The following is a 20,765-nucleotide window of genomic DNA, read 5'->3' on the forward strand; positions in this document are numbered from 1 at the left end:
GTCACCCCTGTTGCCCAAGCACCTTGTCCTCATTCCAGGTGCTGCCCAGGCACTTTCCCATCCCCTGTGGGTGCTCCATGGGACCTTCCTGGCCCCCTCAGGGAAGTCGCTGGCTCTCAGGCTCCGTGTTTCCCACAGGGGACCCGGCGGCGGAGGAGTGGTCCCAGTGGAGCGTCTGCTCCCTGACATGCGGGCAGGGCTCCCAGGTGCGGACGCGCTCCTGCGTCTCCTCGCCCTACGGGACGCTGTGCAGCGGGCTGCTCCGGGAGACACGGACCTGCAATAACACGGCCACCTGCCCAGGTATGGGGAATGCGGGGACACCGGGGGGGTTCGCTGCTGGCTCGGGGTGCCCGCCGCTGGCTGGGCTCTGGTGGGTGCGCAAAGGGCTGAGCAAGCGAGCGGCTGAGGGCAGTGGAGACCTGTTGCTGAGGGGTCTCTCACAGGTGGGGTATTCTGGGGGGATGGATGAGGAAAGTGGCTCTGCGTGGCGGCTGCTGTCATGGAAGCAGGTATTGCGCATCCTGCGCTGCGCTGCTCCAAGCCCCCTTGGCATCCCCGCATCATCTTGCCTTCCTGGTTGGACTAGCTCTTGGGAAGCCACGTGGGGAAGCAGCAAGTGGGGGGAGGCGTCTGGAAGGGGTGCCCTGCGCCCCACCACCCCTGCTCTGCCGGGGGTTTTGCTTTGGGAGCAGCTGGGGCGGTGGCACCTCTCCATCCTCCCTCCTGGCAAACTCAGGGCTTCCCCATGGTGCCTCTGAGGCTTTGTGCTGGGAGAGAGGCAGGCGCTGGAGCCTGCACCGGGGGACTTGGGGACCTGGCGTGGTGGGGGTCCCCGCTCGTGGGGGACAGGAGGGGGCCGAGCTGCTCAGTGCATTGAGGCAGGTTGCGGGCAGGCAGGATGCCGGGCGTCTCGCTGGGCCACGTGCTGGCTCCTTTGTCATGGTGGTGTCCATGTGTCTTGTGTGGGACACTGGGGGTCAGAGGGGCCTCGGTGTGCTGCAGTGGCAGCTGGTTGCCCTGTCTAAGCTTGCGATGTTTCAGAGGTTTTGCACCCCAAAACCACACAGGTGCCCGCTCCCCTCCGTACCAGGGAGCACAGCCCTGTCCTGGCACTGCAGGGACATCGAAGCTCACAGAGGAGCATCCTTTAGGATGCTTGTGTGCCGCACAGGTCCCTGCTCCCTTCCCAGTGGGCTGAGCTCCCGTGGGCGCGATGCGTGCGAGGGGCAGCCGTGCCAGTGTGTCGACATGGGGTTGGGGCGAGCTGGGCCATGTGTGGGTGTGGGGGGACGTGCACCGCCGGTGCCAAGACCCGGAGCAGGGCAGGGAGCAGCAGTGGCACCGCTGCCTGCTCAGGGCCCTTGGGGGTTTGGGCTCAGGTGTGATGGCGGGGCAGACGGTGCCAGCAGGATGCAGAGGGGAGCTGGGGACCGTCCCCGGCTCTGCCGTGAGCCCCAGCCCGGGGCACGAGGGGTCTGCGATGGGCAGGACCCCTCAGTGCCAGGAGGAGGAGGAGGTTGGAGCCCCGCGAGGGCTGGGAGTGTGTGGCAACGGCACTGTGCTGTGTTGCAGTTCACGGCGCGTGGGAAGAGTGGTCCCCGTGGAGCCTGTGCTCGGTGACCTGCGGGCGAGGGGCCAGGACCAGGACGCGGCGGTGCGTGGCCCCGCGGCGCGGAGGGAAAGCCTGCGAGGGCCCCGAGCTGCAGGCCAAGCCCTGCAATATCGCGAGCTGCCCGGGTCAGTACCTCTCTCTCCCCCTGCTCCTCCTTCCCCCTGGGAATGCCAGGAGACAGCACCGGCCAAGAGCCAGGGCTGTGCTCCCGGCACGGGGCTGTGGTGCGGCGAGGGACGGGTGGCACTGCCATGGGGACCTGGGACAGCCCATGGGCACATGGGTGCTGTGACATGGGGTGCACCCTCCTGTCCCCACTGGAAACCCAGATGGAGAGCCAGCTCCATCAGCCATGCTGGGGGGCTCGAGCCCCCACTGTGGGCAGGGGGGACCAGCCTGGGGACCACGGAAGAGCCGGCTCCTTCCCTGCCCATCTGCTGTGGCTGACTGTCCCCTGCAGCAGGCACGGCGATGGCACTGGTGTGGCATCGGGATGTTGTGGGGCACTGGCGAGGTGGCGAAGGGGGTCGGCTGCAGGGTCTGTCTGCACATGGGTGGCAGCAACATCTCTGTCCCTTCTTGTGTGCCTGGAGTGGCTGTGGTGGCGGCTGTGGGGTTTCTGCGATGATGGCCAGGGATGCCACGTCAGGGCCAGCATCCCTGTGAGGACTCGATGTATGGCATGGGGAGTCTGGTGGCCAGCTGGGAGCAGGATGGAGCGTGGGACCTGAGGGGTGCGCAGAGTGCACCCCCCCTGCAGCAGCTCCGGCAGGGGTGTGCCACCCACGGCACATGGCCTTTGCCACAGCAGCCCCATGGAGATGCTGCCGCAGCTAGGAGAGCTCCCAGCAGCTCTTTCCCTGCTGCCCTGGCCCATGCAGCAGTGCTGGGGCTCACAGGTTCAGCGGGGAGCGGTGCCAGGGCTGCTGGGTTTGGCAAGGAGCGATGCCAGGGTCCGGTGAGCACGGCCATGCGGCAGCGCTGGCTGTTGTGGTGCAGCGGGGCTGTAGGAGCCACCGCTCAGGGTGTGGGGGCCAGTCCTGGTGACAGTCCCCCCAGCCGGGGCAGGATTTGGCGCTGGCTGCTGAGGTCGGCACGGGAGGAGCCGGCACATCTGTAGGTTGGACCCGTTGCACCGAGAGCCCGGCGTGGGTCGCGGGGAGCTGGAGCCGTGCGGCCGAGTGGCCGCCGGCCGGTGGAGGCTGACGCCACTCTCGCTTGTCCCCGCAGTGGAAGGGCAGTGGCTGGAGTGGGGCGCCTGGAGCCGCTGCTCCGTCACCTGCGCCAACGGCACACAGCAGCGGACGCGCAAGTGCAGCGTCTCGGCCCACGGCTGGGCCGAGTGCCGGGGGGCCCACGCCGACGCCCGGGAGTGCTCCAACCCCACCTGTCCCAGTAAGGCCCCGCGCGCTGGGGGGGAGCGGGGGGGGAGGCTGCGTGCGCCGCTGGCACGGCGTGTCAGTGCACGGCACATCAGCGCGCATCAGCCATAAAGCCGCTGCAGTGTCACCACCGGTGACACGAGGATGCTGGCAGCTCCCTCTGCTGCGGACGCGGGCGTAAGGGGAGCAGGAGCTGAAGGGTGATGCCAGGGATCAGCAGCTGCCCCGCTCGTGCCGCTTGGTCCCGCCAGGCACATCTTGGCTGATGGAACCAGGGATTCATACCGTGCCCTCGGCCCCGTGTCACGCTGCGGGGACCCGTTGGTGCCCGGTGGCTGCAGGTCCCGATGTGCTTTGGGTGTGCAATCATGTACAAGCTCTTGTGCATTGCACGTGGTGGGGCTGGGGCCAGCCCTGGCGATGGGGGGGACACTGGGCAGCAGGATAGTCAAGCCAAAGGATGCACCCCATTGTCATCCTGTCCTTCGACCCCATCCTCGTCTTGTCCTTCGACCCCCCGGTGTTGGTCGCAGGCACGGAGGGTGCCAGTTGCTGTGCCATGGCCGCCACGGCAGCCAAAGGGAGGGAGCAGCTGTGCCACGCACCCCAGGGTGCCCTTGGGCTGCCAGCAGGGAGCAGCCAGGTGGCTGCACGGGGATGCCAGGCTTGTCTAAAAGAGATACAAATCATTGATCCATGGATTTCATACCCCACGGGGCTTTCGATTCGTGGCGTGGGGGATACAGCCATTGATGGTGCCCACCAGCCCTGTCCTGTCCCCTTGGGTGCCATTTGCTGTGCAGAACCAGGTGTCCCACAGTGTTCCCATCCCCACAGCCGACAGCAAATGGGGTCCCTGGAACCACTGGAGCCTCTGCTCCAAGACCTGCGACACCGGTTGGCAGCGCCGCTTCCGCATGTGCGAGGGCACCGGCGTGCAGGGCTACCCCTGCGAGGGCAGCGGCGAGGAGGTGAAGACCTGCAACGAGAAGAAGTGCCCAGGTATGGGGCACACTTTCCCCCCCCTCACACACCCCACTGCCCATCACCCTGCATCCAGGCTCTGCCTGACCCCCCCTTTCGCCCCCCAGCCTACCACGAGATGTGCAAGGATGAGTACGTGATGCTGATGACCTGGAAGAAAACAGCTGCTGGGGACATCATCTACAACAAATGTCCCCCCAATGCCACGGGTGAGGGGCACAGGGCAAGCACCCCCAACCTCCACCCCCCCCCCTCCCCAAGCTCTAGAGCAGGGCAGGGGGCAGTGGGTGACATCAGGATGCTAGGCAGCATCACCCATCCTCGGCGTTCCCATGCCAGCACCAAACCCGATTGTCCCACACAGGGTCCGCCAGCCGCCGGTGCCTGCTGAGCCCCCATGGGATCGCCTACTGGGGTGTGCCCAGTTTCGCCCGTTGCGTCTCCCACGAGTACCGATACTTGCATCTCTCAGTAGGTGCACGCTCTGGCGCGGCCCCCCTGCTCCCCAACCCTCCCCTCCCTGGCACAGGGGGTTTGCTCCATCCCTGGGCAGGGAAACCCAGCAGCCGTCTTGCTTCACCGGCTGCCTACTGCATGGGGAAACTGAGGCAGGGCTCCCTGGGCAGGGCTGGGGAAGGGAACCCTGGTCTGAGCTGTGCTCTTGTGTCCTTGGGTAGTGGCTCTTGGGATGGGGAGGACCCCCCCCGCGTGACCCCTGTGTCCTGCTGCTGCCCCAGTTAGTGCAGTGAGCTCTGTAGTGTCACCACTGCCTGGGCTCTGGCCGTGGCAGGGGACCTGGGGACATGGAGCACTGCTGGGGTCTGAGTGACACCGGTGTTCCCCCCGTACAAGCTGCGGGAGCACCTGGCCAAGGGGCAGCGGGTGCTGGCGGGTGAGGGGATGTCGCAGGTGGTGCGGAGCCTGCTGGAGCTCATGGCCCGCAAGACCTACTACAGCGGGGACCTGCTCTTCTCCGTGGAGATCCTGCGCAATGTCACCGACACCTTCAAGAGGGCCACCTACACCCCGTCCTCTGAGGACGTGCAGGTAGCGGGCAGGGGACGGCGAGGCACGCCCCTGGGGAGGTGGCGGCGGTTGGTCCCCAGCCCCCAGCCCCGCTGAGCCCCGTCCCCGCAGCGCTTCTTCCAGGTGGTGAGCTACATGGTGGATGCGGAGAACCGGGATAAGTGGGAGGATGCCCAGCAGGTGAGTGGCACAGGACACGGGCGGGTGGTGGGGGCAGCTGGGATGTCCCCACCATGGGCACACGTCCCAGCGGCTGCGGAGCTGGTTGCTCGCTTGCAGGTCTCGCCCGGCTCCGTGCACCTGATGAAGGTGGTGGAGGACTTCATCCACCTGGTGGGTGATGCGCTGAAGGCCTTCCAGAGCTCCCTCATTGTCACCGACAACCTGGGTGAGCGGCGGGGTGGGCACAGAGCCTCGGCGGGCGCAGGGAGCTGGCTGGTGACACCCGTTCTGCCCTGCCAGTGATCAGCATCCAGAGGGAACCTGTCTCCGCCGTCTCCAGTGACATCAACTTCCCTATGAAGGGGCGCCGGGGCATGAAGGATTGGGCCCGCAGCTCTGAGGACAAGCTCTTCATCCCCAGGGAGGTGCTCAGCCTCGCCTCGGCTGGTGAGGCAGGGCTGGGGCTGCAGGAGCCAGCACACTCTGCATGTGTGCACACGTGTGGGCATGAGTGTGCTCCTACAGCTGTGCAGGCATGTGCACATGTGTGAGCGTGCACATGGGAGTGCACATCTGGTGCTGTGCACATGTGTGAGCGTGCACACCTGGGAGTGCGCATGTATGGGCACGTGTGAGCAGGCACATGGGAGTGTGCATCTTCTGTTGTGCACGTGTCAGCATGTGCATCTGGGAGCGTGCATGCATGTGTGTACGTGTGTGTGCACATGTGTGAGTGCACATCTGGTGCTATGCACGTGGAGCATGCACATGAGCAGTGCACATTTGCACACACGTATGAGTATGCATATTGGGGAGTGTGCATGTGTCTGCATGTGAACATGTGTGAGCATACACATCTGGGAGTGTGCATGTGTGTACACGTGTGTGAGCATGCACATGTGTGAGTGCACATCTGGTGCTGTGCACATGGAGCATGCACGTACGGTGCAGTACACATTTGTGCACACGTATGAGCATGCATATTGGAGAGTGTGCATGTGTATGCACGTGACATGTGTGAGCTTGCATGTCTGAGGCTGTGCATGTGTAAGAGTGCACATCTGGGAGCACAGGTGTGTGTGCATGCACGTCTGGGAGTCCACGTGTGTGGGCGTGAAGGCAGCTTCCTGCCAGCCCACGTGCCTGCATGTGTCAGCGTGTGCTGTGCCTGTGTTGGAGAGGGGATGCATGTTCCCTCACGCGTGTCGGGCGCAGGCTTGTGGGCTCTCACGTGTGCCTATGTGCTTGCTGAGCCCACGCCGGTGCCGGGCGCTGGATCATGGCACTGCTCTCCTTTCCCCTCTCTCTGCAGAAACAGATGAGTCGTCCCACTTCGTCATCGGGGCTGTGCTGTACCGCACGCTGGGGCTGATCCTGCCCCCACCCAGGTGAGTGGGGCTGCCCGCTGTCCCCTGCGCCATGTCCCCATCCCTGTGACAGCCAGCACCCCTCCCTGCAGGACCCCCCTGGCCGTCACCTCCAAGGTGCTGACAGTGACAGTGCGCCCGCCAACCAAGCCCACGGAGCCCCTTGTCCTGGTGGAGCTCTCCCACATCATCAACGTGAGTGTCCCCATCCCGTCACCGTGTCACCTCCCGGTCCCGTGTGGGTCCCAGGCTCTGAGAGCTGGGCAGGGGCCAGCAGCTCCCAGCTGGTAGCCACAAGTACTGTGCTCCATGCCCGTGGTGGGGATGTGCCAGTGCTGGGGAGCCAGGCAGGTCCCCATGGACCCCCCAGTCCCCTGGGGGTGGGAGCAGGGCAGGGGGTGAAGCACTAACCCATCCCTCTGTCCGCAGGGCACATCCCACCCGCAGTGTGTCACCTGGGACTACTCGAGGACGTGAGTGAAGGACAGGGGAATGGGGACACCCCTGGCCATGTCCTTGCTGGCCGATGGGGCTGGGCTGTCCCAACACCCCAGTGGGTCCCTGGGGAGCTGGCAGGAGGGACGGGGAGTGGGGCCAGTCCCTTGCTGTGGCTGAGTGCCTCTGACTGTGGGTGAATCGTGCTGCCACAGGATCGATCTGCCTCTGTGTGACGCTGGGGACGGATGCCGCCAGCCTGCCAGATGCAATTTGTTAGTGTGGAGCCCGCTGCTCTGGCAGGAGCAAGGGAAAGTAGGGCACGGTGGGGGGACAGCAGGGCCAGGTCCCCCCTGCCCTGGTACCTGTGGCTGCTCTGCATCTCGGGGTCACTGGTTCCAGTACAGCTCCTGTGCTGATGGGGAGGTGTGTGGCTGTGATGAGTGTGGCAGGTCCCAGCCTGCCCCCAGGGGAGCGGTGTCCCCAGCTGTCCCACAGACCCAGTTCCCAGTTTTGTCACTTTGCTGGGAGCTGTGGCTGCTCTCCCAGCGTCACCATGGGGCTCTCCCTCCCAGCTCCCTCCCGGGGGAGTCCCCGTGGCAGGGGGGGAGCATCACCTGCTCCCGGGCAGGTCTGCCTTTGGGGTAGCACAGCTCTGCTGCATGAGCCATGGCTCATGCTGGAGGGGCCACAGGTGCCAGGGTGTCCTGGGACTGCTCCTGCCTGCCCTGGCGCTGCCTTGGTCCCCTCCATCCCTGCCACCCCTCTTCCCAGGCCTGGCCCCCTCCCTCTGTGGTTTGTGCTCCCCCAGACCTGGGTGGGATGGTTAAATTTCGTGTTGCACCGCTCCCCAGCATGATGGGCACCAGGGCGGGCGGGGGCGGCTGGGGGCAGGGATGGCGTCAACCCCCCACGCTGGGCTCAGGGGATTAACCCATCCCCTGGCAGCGCTCCCCCATCTGCCTCCCCCCAGGCGGCGGCCAGCAACGGGTTAACTCAGGAGAGGCGCGAGGGGCTGTGTGTGTGTGTGTGTGTGCGCGTTTGATCATTTCAAATTGCTCTCCCTCACTTTCGTCCCATTAATCAGGGATGCTGGCTTGGGAAACTGGGACACGGAGAGCTGCCAAACCCTGGAGACCCTCCCAGCACACACCAAATGCCAGTGCCGCCAGCTCGCCACCTTCGCCGTCCTCTCCCAGCTGCCCAGAGACCTGGTAGGGGACAGGATGGGGACAGGGACCAGCCTGCTGGGGAACATGGGTCATGGATGGGGGGGGATCCCCGGGCTGCAGGCCTGGGTAAGGCGGGGGTCCCGAGGGAGGATGAGGATGGGCGGGGGCTGCATAGCCTGCAGGCACCCTAGTAGGATGGGATGGGCACTGGAGGATAGGGGGGTGTCTCCCACCAGCCAAAGGAAGGGCCCTGGCACCCTGAGGGTGGGCTCGTGTGGGCAGGGGGCTGCTGTAGCCTGTAGGGCTCGATATGGGGCATTGCTGTATGCCAGGAGGGGAGGGGGCAGCCCTGGCCCCAGGCGTCCCCCCACCCCATTGCTATTCCGCCCGCATCCCCCGTCGGCATGGAGATAGGCACGGGTCCCCAGGAAGGCGCCTTGGCTGTGCCACCGCCTCCACCGACCCCCTCCGGTGCCCGGGGGTCCCCAGCCAGGGGGGTGGAGAGGCCCAGTGGGGGGCAGGGGGCTGGCAGGGAGCGGTGATGGGGGTTGAGGAGGGGGGGGCAGGCTCAGCCGCTACCCCCCACTGCTCACCAGGCCATGGACCCCTCGGGCACTCCATCAGTGCCACTGATGATTGGCTGTGCCGTCTCCTGCATGGCCCTGCTGACCCTGCTGGTGATCTACGCGGCCTTCTGGAGGTGACCTGGGGACAACTGGGGACCCGGGGGGCACCTGAGGTGTGAGACTGTGTGGGGAGGGGGCGGCAAAGTGGGGCACGGCACAAGTAAAGTCTCAGCATCAATGTGATTAAATGCAACGTGGCAGGAACAGAATGACCCCCGTGGGAGCCGGGCGGGTGGGAGAGGTGCCCAGGCTGCCTGGCACTGTCCCCAGCCAAGGACAGTGCCCACCCGCCGGCAGGACACAGGGGACACGGGACAGGGACACGGCACGGGCTGGCGCCCCGGTCCCATGCTGCTCCTGCCCGCAGGTTCATCAAGTCGGAGCGCTCCATCATCCTGCTCAACTTCTGCATCTCCATCCTGGCCTCCAACGTCCTCATCCTCGTGGGCCAGTCCCACATGCTCAGCAAGGTGGGTGCCACCACCCTGCCCCCTCACGGGGTCCCCGGGTGGGCACGGGGGCTGCGGTGGGGTCTGAGCCCTCTTTTCCCAGCTGGTCACCTCGTCCCTGCTGGCTCCCTGCAGCAGATTGGATTTGGATTAACTCGATCTCGGGATTAAATCCTTTGTGCTGGTGGCTTTGACACAAACCTTGCCCGGGTGTGGGAGTTTAACCACGGCGGTGCCGGGCGTGTGGCTGCGGTGGTGCCACGATGTCCCCCCTTGAGGTGCCCACGTCCCCGCAGGGTGTGTGCACCATGACGGCTGCCTTCCTCCACTTCTTCTTCCTCTCGTCCTTCTGCTGGGTGCTGACGGAGGCCTGGCAGTCCTACCTGGCAGTGATCGGCCGGATCCGGACACGCCTGGTCAGGAAACGCTTCCTGTGCTTGGGATGGGGTAAGAGCCCAGCAGGGCTGGTCCCGGGATGGGGTGGAAGGGAGGCACCACACCCCCCTCCCTGGTACCCCCCAGGGTTATCAGAAGGGGAAACTGAGGCACGATGGAGGAAAGCAGACCCAGGTGTCTTGGTCCCTTCGACGTGGCGCACTCTGACCAGCCAGACCATGGGGAGCTGCCAGAAAGGCTCCATCCCAGTCCCCATCCATGGGGGCTGGCAGAGGGGTGGTGCTGGGGTGGGGGGACGGACAGCAATGCCACCCCCCTGCAACCCTGGCCTTATCTTCTCTCTCCAGGGTTGCCAGCCCTCGTGGTCGCAGTCTCCGTTGGCTTCACACGGACTAAAGGCTACGGGACGGCGAGCTAGTATGTGGGGACATGGGGACACAGGGCTGGGCATGGGGACCGCCCCGGCTGGACACAGGGGATGGGGACAGGGGCTGTCCCCTCTCCCTCAGCCCCTGACATGCCATGGTCCCCCGCAGCTGCTGGCTCTCGCTGGAGGGCGGTTTGCTCTACGCCTTCGTGGGACCTGCTGCTGTCATTGTGCTGGTGAGCTGACCCCAAGCCTTGGACTCCCAAAGGCCACCCCGGTGGTGGCAGCTCCTGGAGCCCCGGCTCGTGGAGGGGCTCTGTGCGCAGCCCCTAACCCCGGCGCCGCTCTCGCCCAAGGTGAACATGCTGGTCGGCATCATCGTGTTCAACAAGCTCATGTCCCGCGATGGCATTTCAGATAAGTCCAAAAAGCAGCGAGCTGGGTAAGTGCCCTGCGCCCCACGGGGCTGTCCCTCGGGCTGGCACGGAGCACCCTGCCCTGCCGCACCGCGGGGCATGGCACGGGGCAGGGGGGCTCCTCCGGGAGCGGGCTGAGGACGGGGCACACTTCACCTCATCAGTGGGCGGCAGGGGCCAAGCCCGGGGCAACCGCAGCCCCTTCTTGGGGGCGGCTGGAAGGGCAGTAGCTGGCGGGGACGGTCACCCCACACCTTCCCCTGGGGAAGGGGGAGCCACACACTGCGGACCCCCCCTCCCTGCCACCAGCGGAGGGGACTGAGCCCTGCCCGCCCCATCCCGCTGCCGCTTGGCCACCCCTGCTCGCCATTAACAACTGCTGCTGCCCTCGACTAACCCAGCTCTCTCTCTCTCTCTCTCTTTCTCTTTCTCTTTTCCTTCTCCCATTTGCTTTTTGCCTGTGTCTGTCCATCCGTCCATCCATCCGTCCATCCATCCGTCCATCCATCTGTCCACCCCACCCTTCTCCATCCCCACCATCCTGCTCTCCCACGGCCTTGCTCCCCTCGCCTGCATCCCCGCGTGGCCCGGTCCTGGCCGCGGGGCACCGGGGGGGTGGTGGGCATGTAGCTCCAAGCCCCCCCCCTGCGGCAGCCTGCTGCTGAAATGCACCAAGTGCGGCGTGGTGTCCAGCGCGGCCATGACCTCCGCCACCGCCAGCAGTGCCATGTTAGTGCCCGCCACGCGCCCGCCTCGCCCCCCCACCCCGAGCACAGCCTTGGAGCCCGGGGAGCTGGGCCGGGCGGGGGCGGGGAGTCTGGGCATCACCCTGGGTGGGGAACGGGTTCTGGGTTGGGGGTCCCACGCGCAGGGCGAAGGCTGTGTGCTCGGGGCGGTCCGGGGCGCGGGGTGCGCGTGCCCCACCGCGGCCATCACGTCTGCATGGCATGGCTTCCCACAGGTCACGTCATTGCTGGGGTTGGGGCGCGAGGGGGCTCAGCTCCTCTTCACCGGGGTGACTTGGGAGCAGGGAGGGCATGAAGGGCACCACGCCGTGGGGCACGGGCCAGTCCTGGCCTCGGGAGTGTCCTCGGGACCCTCTGCCCAGCACCTGAGCCCCCACGGTTGCTGGCTGGGACTACTGCCACCCTGGTCAGCCAAGGTCCCTGCTCCCAGGGGTTTAGTTGCAATAGAAGCAGCCCCCAAACTCACTGTTAAAAAAGAACGAAATCCCCTTTCTGCTCTTCTTGCGGCTGTGGGAGGGTGACAGTGGCCCCACATGCCCCCAGCACCCTCACTGCCAGCTGTGTTGCCTGTGCAGGGACAGGGGCGTGTGCAGCTGTGCCCTGCCTGGGCTAGCTGGGCAGTGCCAGTGGCTCAGCCTGGGGGGGCACAAGGAGCCCACGGGCCCCCTCGCCCTAAGGCAGGCAGTACCCCAAGCGCCTAGCTGGTGCCAGCTTGGAGACACTGAGGAAGAGGGGGGACAACAGGGGGCATGGCATCTGCGCTCGGGTCTCCGTGCCGCGCTGTGCACGCAGTCAGCTCCAGCCAGACTTGCGGGGCTGGGGGCAATGCTGGGGGGGCTGTTGCGGGGCAGCCCCAGCGCAGCAGGCTCACCCCGGCCCCTCTCTCCCTGCCCCAGGGCATCGCTGTGGAGCTCCTGCGTGGTCCTGCCTCTGCTGGCGCTGACCTGGATGTCGGCCGTGCTCGCCATGACCGACCGGCGCTCCATCCTCTTCCAGGTCCTCTTCGCCGTCTTCAACTCCGTCCAGGGCTTCGTCATCATCACCGTGCACGGGTTCCTGCGCCGAGAGGTGGGGTGGCCCCCGAGGGGTGCCAGCAGGGGGACCCCTGGCCACGGGGCCGTGACCGGCTCTGTTCCCACAGGTCCAGGATGTGGTGAAGTGTCAGATGGGGGGGTGCAGGAGCGAGGAGAATGAAAACTCGCCCGACTCCTGCAAGAATGGGCAGGTGCAGATCCTGGTGAGTGCGGCAGCGCCAGCACGAGCTGCAGTGGGCACTGGCAGGGCTGCTCACCCCGGCTGGGGCAGGGTCCCCCTTGCAAACCCTGCTGCTCCCCATGCTGGCCAAGATGCATTCATTTCCCCATCTCTCTCCCTTTCTTTCTCTCTTCTCTCTCTCTCTCTTCCCCCTCTTTCTGTATTTTTATAGACAGATTTTGAAAAGGATGTTGACCTGGCGTGTCAGACAGGTGAGGTCTCCCCTGCCCCCTGCGCTGGGGATGGGGATGTCAGTGTGCCACACCTGGGAGGGACAGGCAGCGTGTGCCAGGGCGGGCGCGATGCCAGTGCGCAGGGGGTCAGTCCAGTCCCCCTGCCCTCCTGCGGGATCCCCAGGGCCGGCTCTGACCCCCCTCCCCGCCCGCAGTGCTGTTCAAGGAGGTGAACACCTGCAACCCTGCCACCATCACGGGCACCTTGTCCCGCATCTCCCTGGATGGGGATGAAGACCCCAAGCTCAACACCACCTCGGAGGGTGGCCTGGGCTTCTCCAGCCTGCCAGGAAACATCCCTCCCTCCAGCATCCTGGTCCAGGTCCCCAAAATGACACCCAATGTGGTGGCGGGCTTGAGTGAGCTGGGAGACCCGCCGGCACAGCAGCTCAGCCTGGAGGCACCGGGTCCCGTCTACCTGTGCACGGAGAGCAGCCTGCGGCCCCTGGAGTACGGCTGGCTGCGGGCCCCCGAGCCCCCGCGGGAGAGCGACTACATGATGCTGCCCCGCCGGACCGGCAGCCTCAAGCCCTTCCCACGGGAGGAGGGCACCCTGGGTCCCAGTGCTGAGGAAGGGGTGCCCGGTGGGACGGGGCGCCCGGTGGCTGAGGGAGACACCTACCCTGGCTTCGTCGCAGTGGACCACATCAACATGAACTTGAACCAGCCCTACGGGACGGTGAAGGCGCCCTACGGCCTCCAGTTCAAGCAGCACCCCACCGTGCGGCAGATCCTGGCCTCGGAGCTGTCGGAGCGCAGCCGCACCATGCCCCGCACTGTCCCCGGCTCCGCCATGAAAGTGGGGTCCCTGGAGGTGAGCCGGGGGGGCTGGCGTGTGTACCCGTGGACACAGACATGGGGAGGGAGATGCATGGGTTTGGACAAGTGTGCAAGAGCGTGCACAAGCCCGCATGCCCATGCAGGGTTGCATGATTTGCCCCTGTGCTCGCTGCTCGGCATCCCACCCTTTGCTTGGTGCTGCCTTCACCCAGCAGCACGGTGGATAAGCTGCATGTCCTGCAGCTCGGCCGGGACCCCCGCACCTCCAGCCGGGCTCTCCCCCATGCCAACGGGCATCCCCCCTTTCCCCCCCCCGCCCCGTGCTCACCCCACATCTCAGCCGTGCAAAGACCTTTCCCTTTTCTTCTCCATCTCCTCCCCCTGCTCTGGGCCCTGTGCATCCCCTGCTAGAGGAAGAGGTTGCGATACTCTGACCTGGACTTCGAGGTAAGCGCGGCCACGGCAGCCGGTGCCACCGGTGCCTGCTGTGGGTTGGGTGCCACCCAGGGACTGGACCACCTTGTCCCTGGTCCCCTCTGGCTCGCTGTTGGCAAAGCAGCAGCTGAACTTGGAGGAGTTTTCTACCAGGCAGGAACGAGCGTTGGCTCGTAATTAAAACACCGAGTGAGAGCATTGCAGCGGGCTCAGCCACCCGTCTGGGATGCCCCAAAAAGCAGGGGAGGGTGGGCAAGAGGGGATGATGGGGGTGGGAGCAGGGCTGTGCCGCATGCCGACGGCCGCAGGCTCTGCTATTGCCCCGCAGAAGGTGATGCACACGCGGAAACGCCACTCTGAGCTCTACCACGAGCTCAACCAGAAGTTTCACACGCTGGACCGGTACCGGGCCCCAGCTGCCGGCTCCTCCAAGGTGAGGTCTTGGGGGCCCCATCCTGCCCTGGGTATGCTCCCCTGCACCCCTCCCACCTCTCCCCTGCATGGACTGGGGCATCCCAGGGAGGATGGGGGAGATGGGGGATCCCCAGGATGATGCTGGGGCTGAGCACTGTTTTTTTCCACAGCGAGAGAAGCGGTGGAGCGTCTCGTCAGGTGGCGGGGAGAAGAGCACGGCCAATGTAAGTGCCTGAGCCCCGCCCCCGGGGGCTGATCCACCCTCTCCTGGATGGGGCTGGAGGGTGGAGGTGGGTGGCTGTGCCCCAGGGCTGGGTGCCGATGGGACAGAACCACACATCGCCATGCACCCTGGCCATTTGCTGCAGCTCCTCCTCGCCCGGCAGGATGCGGCCAACCCCGAGGAGCAGCAGCCACAGGCGCCAGCTGCGCCACCGAAGCCGTGGAGCACGTTCAAGGCGATGACGCTGGGCGCCCTGCCCAGCGCCCAGCGGGACCGGCTGGAGCTGCGCTGTGCGGACTGGGAGGGCCCCTGCACTGGGCTGGATGCGGCCGATGGCGACTTCCAGACGGAGGTGTGAGCCCCGCGCCCGCTGCCGCTGCCTTCACCCTGGCGCAGGATGAGCCGAGATGCTGGGATTGCTCCGTCCTCCTCAGCTGCTGGGGGGGTCCCTGCCTGGCTGGAGCCGTCCTCGTAGGAGAGACCACGCTCCCCCCTGGCCACAGCCGCCTCCCACCCGTCCTCGCGTGGTTTTCTCCTCCCTGCCACCCTCCGGACGCGGGTGTGGAGGGGACACGCGCACCCCCCATGCTCACCCACCGATCACACCTGCACCCCCCGGGGCAGGACCGGCCGTTGAGGCCGTCAGATCTTTGTTCTTTTCTACCGGGATGTTTCTTCACGCCGTGCACCGTGTGCACGCGAGCGGCCGTCCCCGGGGCCGGGCTGCCCTCGCCCCCCCCCCCGGGGTCCCATGGCTGCCCCCTCCCAGCCCTCCCCACCGTCCCCACCCCACGGGGCAGGTGCTGTTGTTGTTGGAAATAAAAGTTCACTCTCTGTGGTGCCGTGGGGCCGCGGCCACCGCTTTGTGCTTCGTGTCAAGGGGTCCAGCTGGGTAGAGGGGGGCTGTCACCCAGCGGGGACTCCTGGTCTGTCTGCTCCCCCCGGCCCCCTCCCTGCTCAGAGCCCACAGGGTGCTGCTGGCTGGGGCTGAGCCCACACCCGCATGCTGCCTCGAAAATGAGCGTCTTATCGCGGGAGCCAAGAGCACTGAATTACATGGTAATTAATCTATGAGCAAATTAGTAACTTCGGAGGCAATTACCATGCAGTCTGCAGAGGCGTGTAACGTGGGGTGCCTCGCACTGCCGGAGCATCCCTGGCGTCAGCACAGCCGGAGCTGGGTGTTGCAGGGTCAGTGTGCTGCCCACGGCATCGGTGTGAGTGGCCCCGGTGCAGGGGGGGCTGGCAGTGCCACCGTGAAGCCAGCAGCCGTGGCCGTGGGTGCCAGGCTCGTGCCAGACCAGGAGCTGCGTTGGGAGAGCAGGGGCAGGTCGGTGCTGGAGAAGAGGATGCCTCTGTCTCGTGGCTCTCAGCACCTCCGGGACTAACGAGGTCTGCGCTAAGCGTTAATCCATGGTGTTGATGAGGTGCCAGGGCAGACCATGGCACTGAAACCCTCCTGCTGCGGCGTGGCGTGGCGTAACGCACCGGTGAGGGCTGCGCAGCCGCTGCGATGCGGGGGAGCATGCCCTGGTCACGGCTGTCCCTCCTCTCTGGGAGAAGCTGCCAGAGCTTCCCCAAGGGCTCGTTTTGGCAAAGGCAGGCTCAGCACGGGCTGTGGACGAGCAGGCAGCACCCTCCAGCACTCACATTTCAGGCAGGCAGCTTTCCCACAGGGATGAAGCTGGTGGGAGCTGTGGGGCTGGCAATGACCCCTTGCTCCTGGGGGATGCCAGCGCTGCCGAGACCTCCGGGTAAAGGATGCTGCCCAGTTTGGACCAGTGACCTCCAAGGTGCTGGTTTGCTCCTTGTCTGCACTGCAGTGCTGTGCAAGGTGCTCAGCACTCTGCAAGCATCGAGCCCACTGGTTGCTGGGGGTCAGGGGCACTGCCAGCCCCCATCAGCCCAGGCAGCTGTGCCTTGCACTGCCACAGCAGCAATTAGTCCTCATCAGTGCAGGCCTGGGGCCACAGAGATGTGATTGCGAGATGAGGCATGAAATTAGGCAGGCTAAAGGGGAGCGTCATTAACCAAACCTGCCTGGGGTGTGCACGGAGCTGCCAGCACCCGCAACGACTCACTCAGCACCGGTGCGGCCAGGGGGGACCGAGCATCCTCACTGGGGGGGTCCCTCGACAGGGAAGAGCCGTGCCTGTGCCCATGGGAGAGGGGACCACCATGGGAGCCAGAAAGGGGCACGGGAAGGTCCTGGGCCAGGGTGCTGCAGGTGAGGACCATGCATTTAGGGATGCTACATCTGGTGGGGGGACAGAGGGGTGGCAAAGCTGAGCTGAGGGAGGGGGGCAGACCCACCCAGGGTCCCGGCTCAGCCTGGCTGTGCTGTCGGTGCCGTGTGGTGATTCCCTCCCTGCTCCCGACGCTCTGCCCGTGCCCAGCAGCGCCAGCCTCGTGGTTTCCCACTGGCTCCCTTGGTCTCCCAGTGTCTTGCCAGAAGCTCACTGGCTCCCACTGGCATGGGGCCCGTGGCAGAGCCGTGGTGGGGGCAGTGCTCATGAGCCCCCACCGGGCAGGACAGGAGATGCTGCTCCCAGCCCCAGTGCTGCGTTGCAAGGCAATGATGCATTAGACCACGCTCCCAGCCCCGTGCTGGAGCACCGGGACAGGATGCGGCCCCTGGAGTGGGGGGGTCTCTCCCTGCCCCCCTGGGCAGTCCAGTTAAGGCTGAAGTGCTAATTGCATAACCCAGTTCATCCCAGCACTGCCCAGTTTGGTTTTGGGGTGACGGGAGAAGCAGGCTGGCTGCTGCAGCACAGCAATGGGAGCGGGGAGGGGACAACTGCCCTTGGAGCAGGCAAGGGAAGGGGCCAAATTCTTCCTCCCCCCCTATTAGAGCCTTCTCAAACAAAGCAGAAAGGGGAGATGGGGGGTCCTGGGCCCAGCACAGCCGCCCCCAGGTTTGCCACCAGTTGTGCCACGAATGCTGGAGCCGTGGCATGGGGAGGGGGCCAGGCCCGAGCATGGGGGCTTCGGCTGTCCCCGCTGTGGTGGGGACGGGGCTGCAGGAGAGGCTGCGGGCAGGTGGCAGGGTCTGGCACAGCGAGAGGCGGCGGTGGGGCACAGCCAGGGCTCCCCAGCCCCATGCAGGGTGTGGGGTGGGAAGCTGGGCAGTGCTCTGGGGGCGATGCTGTGAGCAGGGGGCACCGTCCCCTCCCCGGGGAGGGTCACCCCACCGCTTTGGCCTGGCTGCTAATTTTGCTGTTAATAGCAGCCGTGTCCTCTCGCTCCAGTTGCTGGGAGCTGCTGCACACTGGGATACCCCCACCCCACATTTTGGGGGACCTGGGGCCGGCTCCAGCTCCCTTCCTGACTCCCTTCCCAGCCAAATGCAGCCGCGAGAAGCAGCGTCAGGGTTTCCTGAGGCATCTGTTGGCAATTAGCAGCTTTTATTACTCATGGAGACGCCATATGCGGTGAGGGAATGGAGCCCAGGCAACAGGCACCGTGCGGCTTGTGGCATGCCCCAGCATGGGGGGACGAGGGTCCAGCCCCCAATCCTGCTGGTCTGGGCAGCAGCTGGGGGGTAAGGGGCGGGTTGGAGCAGGTTGGAGAGCTTTGGAGCCATTTTCCATCTGCAGCTTCCATCCGAGCCAAGCTGCCCCCCCTCTCCCGTGCCAAAAATGTTCCGTTTGGGGGGCGGAAATGATGGAGAAGCCACTCTGAGGCTGCGCAGCCCGCAGCGGCGTGGGGGGATGGCTTGGCTCCCCGGCTGCTTCTCCCTTTGCTCTTCGGCAAAGTATTTCCTCCAAAAGAGGCAAAACTGTTGTTTAAACACCCACAGAAACAAACGGGTCCCGTCAAGCTGGAAAGAATCCCCGCAGGCTCTTTCCTTCCCGGCGAATGCTGGAATTGGCAGGTTTTCACCCAAATTGGTGCAGAAATAAATGCTGAACCACCAAAATCCTTGCCACAGGAATTCCCTCCTGTGTGCTGCCCAGGCCAGCGTGCCGGCAGCTGCCTGCAAGCTGCCAGGGTCCAGCCGGCATTGCCCCAGCCCTCACCCCCCCAGCAGTGGGGGGCTTTTGGGGGGCCCGTGCCGGCAGTGCCCTGGCTGAGCTCCCACGGGAGGCGGGGAGCCCCACAGTAATGCAGCCGCTGCATGACGCTTGAGGTCGGAGGCAAATTGTCTCCAGCCCCAAAATTGCCGTCTCTGCTCCGGCTCGTGTTTCTTGGCAGCCGGAGCGGCTGTTTCTTGGAAGAGCAGCTTGCCTCCGCTTTTTCCGTGCTGGGTTGGTGGGCAGGGGCTGGAGGATCCTGCCTTCCATCCCCCCAGCTCAGCATCACTCCAGGGGATGCCGACAGACTGCCCCCCCCCCCATCCCTTAGCAGAGTGCTGGGGGAGCAGGATCTGGCCTCTTTCCCCCCCCACCCGAGACACCGATCCCATGCTCTGGCAGAGCAAAGGGAAGCAGGAGCTGCGTGGAGCGGTGGTTTCCATGCTGTGGCCGTCCCCGTGCTCCTGGGGCCAGCGGGGTCCCTTTGTGCCACTGGGCTGGGGACAACCTACCCAGGGAATTGCCCTGGTAAATGAGGGGAAACTGAGGCATGGGAAGAGCAGCAGGAGGGATAGGTGAAAGCCCCCAAAAGTTGGGGGGCTTTGCACCCCCAATTCATTCACAGCCGAATTTGAGGGCCCTGGGAGCTGCTGGCCGTGCCAGTGTTAACGAGGGGTCAGGGCTGAGAGGAAGGGACCAGGCTGCACTTTGTCCCTGCTCTGCTGTGGGGTGGCTGGTGGGGCCAGGCTGGGCTATGGGGCCAGGTTGTGGGGTTGTGCCTCGTGCTGGGGGCAAGGGCAGGTCCCACTCAGCCCAGCTCCCCCCACCTACGAGATGCCAACCCCCCCTCACGCTCATGCACAGGGTTCGTTGCTGCTGAGTGGCCACAAACAACAGCTTGGGGTGAATAATAAACAGGATATTATCCTGTCCAATAAACAGGAATTATAAAAATAAAAGTTTCGTTATATTTCGTACCCACTTGCTTTAATTACCCTTAATTACTACAGTAGGCAACTCACAGGAGAATCGAGTGCTCTGTCACTGCATCTCGGGGGCTGTCGACTGAATAAATGGCAGAGTCGAGCCGCTCTTCAAAAGCAGTGTCGCTTGGTTTGCCTGCGACAGCTTATTTACTGTGGGCTGAATAAATATCAGTTGTTAATTAGAGCGCGTTTATTGAGATGCATGTGTCCCTAACACACATTTGTAAAGCTTCAGTGTAAATAGATTCATCACAATTTGGGAGAAAAGTGGTTGAACAGGGGCCCGGTAGTGCCGTGCTGTGCTGAGCATCCCTTGGAGAGGGGATGCAGGGATGAGGAGGCAGAGATACCTGTCGCTGCTTGGCATCCCCCAGACCCACACTTGTAAGGGTCAGCTGCTGCCCTGGGTGGGGGTGCTCGCTGCCTGCTCCCTGCCACGGGGGTGGGTGGGGGTTGGGGTGGCCCAGCTGGCATGGGCAAAGGGTGCTGGAGCAGAGCCAGGCAGCCAGGCCCTGGGGGCAGCAGGGCAGTGTTCAGGGCTGGCAGCGCGGAGGCAGTGTGAGCCAGGATGGGTGCTGGATCCCTCCAGGGCTTGGTGGGGTTGGCAGGACCCTGGCACTGCCGGAGAGGCTGGTTTAGCTCTGGAAAGTCAGCAGCTTTGCTGCTGGGGATGAGGGGGGAGCCCTGCCTGGTGCAGGCAGCGTTCTGTTGCCAGCAGCAGTGCCAGTGGGAGGGACGGCGGCAGAGACCCCATCCCAGGGCTCTGACCCCAGGCACTTCGTCCTGAGCCAGATTGTCCCCAGGCCACCAGGCACCAGGGATGGTGGATCAGCTGTGCGGTGCAGTGGGGTCTGGCTGCCTGGGGTCTGTCCTGCCTGGGGAGGTGGTGGAGTCACCATCCCTGGAGATGTTTAAAAAACACGTAGATGTGGTGCTTAGGGACAGGGTGTAGTGGTGGCCTTGGTGGTCCTGGGTTAAAGGTTGGACTTGATGACCTCAAAGGTCTTCTCCAAGCTAAACGATGCTGTGATTCTATGTCCCAATGCCACGGGGTCTGCCACAGGGCTGCTCCCACCTCGGCTGGGTGCTGTGCCGGGTGCTGTGCCGGTGCAGGAGCATCCGTGGAGGCACTTACTCTACCCCACAGCGGCAACCATTCTGGCCAAGCACCAGTGCCAGCACCCGGGTCCCCTCCGGTCCCTGGGTGGGGGACAGAGCTCCACGGGGACGGCAGCCAGGGGCTGGGGTTCAGCCCCATCGCGGGGACAGGGGGTCCCCTCCTCT

At 65.1% G+C, this 20,765-nt stretch overlaps 1 protein-coding gene across 12 annotated transcripts in view; it reads left to right on the top strand.

The window, feature by feature from the left end:
- The window catches only part of ADGRB2 (adhesion G protein-coupled receptor B2), a 118,119-nt gene extending 97,362 nt beyond the window's left edge, over nt 1–20,757 (top strand). For 4 of the 12 annotated variants that reach the window (XM_080379359.1, XM_080379363.1, XM_080379364.1 and 1 more), the window contains 29 exons: nt 139–303; nt 1,576–1,740; nt 2,846–3,010; nt 3,835–3,999; nt 4,089–4,190; nt 4,346–4,452; nt 4,834–5,028; nt 5,119–5,187; nt 5,287–5,395; nt 5,470–5,616; nt 6,482–6,557; nt 6,629–6,731; nt 6,966–7,009; nt 8,059–8,185; nt 8,740–8,843; nt 9,137–9,239; nt 9,515–9,665; nt 9,962–10,031; nt 10,151–10,217; nt 10,338–10,423; nt 11,028–11,126; nt 12,040–12,211; nt 12,285–12,380; nt 12,570–12,609; nt 12,786–13,444; nt 13,822–13,857; nt 14,174–14,278; nt 14,430–14,483; nt 14,628–20,757. In XM_080379359.1, the coding sequence (XP_080235485.1) occupies nt 139–303; nt 1,576–1,740; nt 2,846–3,010; nt 3,835–3,999; nt 4,089–4,190; nt 4,346–4,452; nt 4,834–5,028; nt 5,119–5,187; nt 5,287–5,395; nt 5,470–5,616; nt 6,482–6,557; nt 6,629–6,731; nt 6,966–7,009; nt 8,059–8,185; nt 8,740–8,843; nt 9,137–9,239; nt 9,515–9,665; nt 9,962–10,031; nt 10,151–10,217; nt 10,338–10,423; nt 11,028–11,126; nt 12,040–12,211; nt 12,285–12,380; nt 12,570–12,609; nt 12,786–13,444; nt 13,822–13,857; nt 14,174–14,278; nt 14,430–14,483; nt 14,628–14,840 (3,794 nt within the window). In that variant the 3' untranslated portion in view covers nt 14,841–20,757. The remainder of the gene's footprint in view (nt 1–138; nt 304–1,575; nt 1,741–2,845; nt 3,011–3,834; nt 4,000–4,088; nt 4,191–4,345; nt 4,453–4,833; nt 5,029–5,118; nt 5,188–5,286; nt 5,396–5,469; nt 5,617–6,481; nt 6,558–6,628; nt 6,732–6,965; nt 7,010–8,058; nt 8,186–8,739; nt 8,844–9,136; nt 9,240–9,514; nt 9,666–9,961; nt 10,032–10,150; nt 10,218–10,337; nt 10,424–11,027; nt 11,127–12,039; nt 12,212–12,284; nt 12,381–12,569; nt 12,610–12,785; nt 13,445–13,821; nt 13,858–14,173; nt 14,279–14,429; nt 14,484–14,627) is intronic. The other 8 variants (XM_080379366.1, XM_080379367.1, XM_080379369.1 and 5 more) reach the window with 8 other exon arrangements.
- Nucleotides 20,758–20,765: the final 8 nt, after the last annotated feature.

Source organism: Falco punctatus, assembly GCF_963210335.1.
Source record: "Falco punctatus genome assembly, chromosome: 3".
Lineage (NCBI taxonomy): Eukaryota > Metazoa > Chordata > Aves > Falconiformes > Falconidae > Falco > Falco punctatus.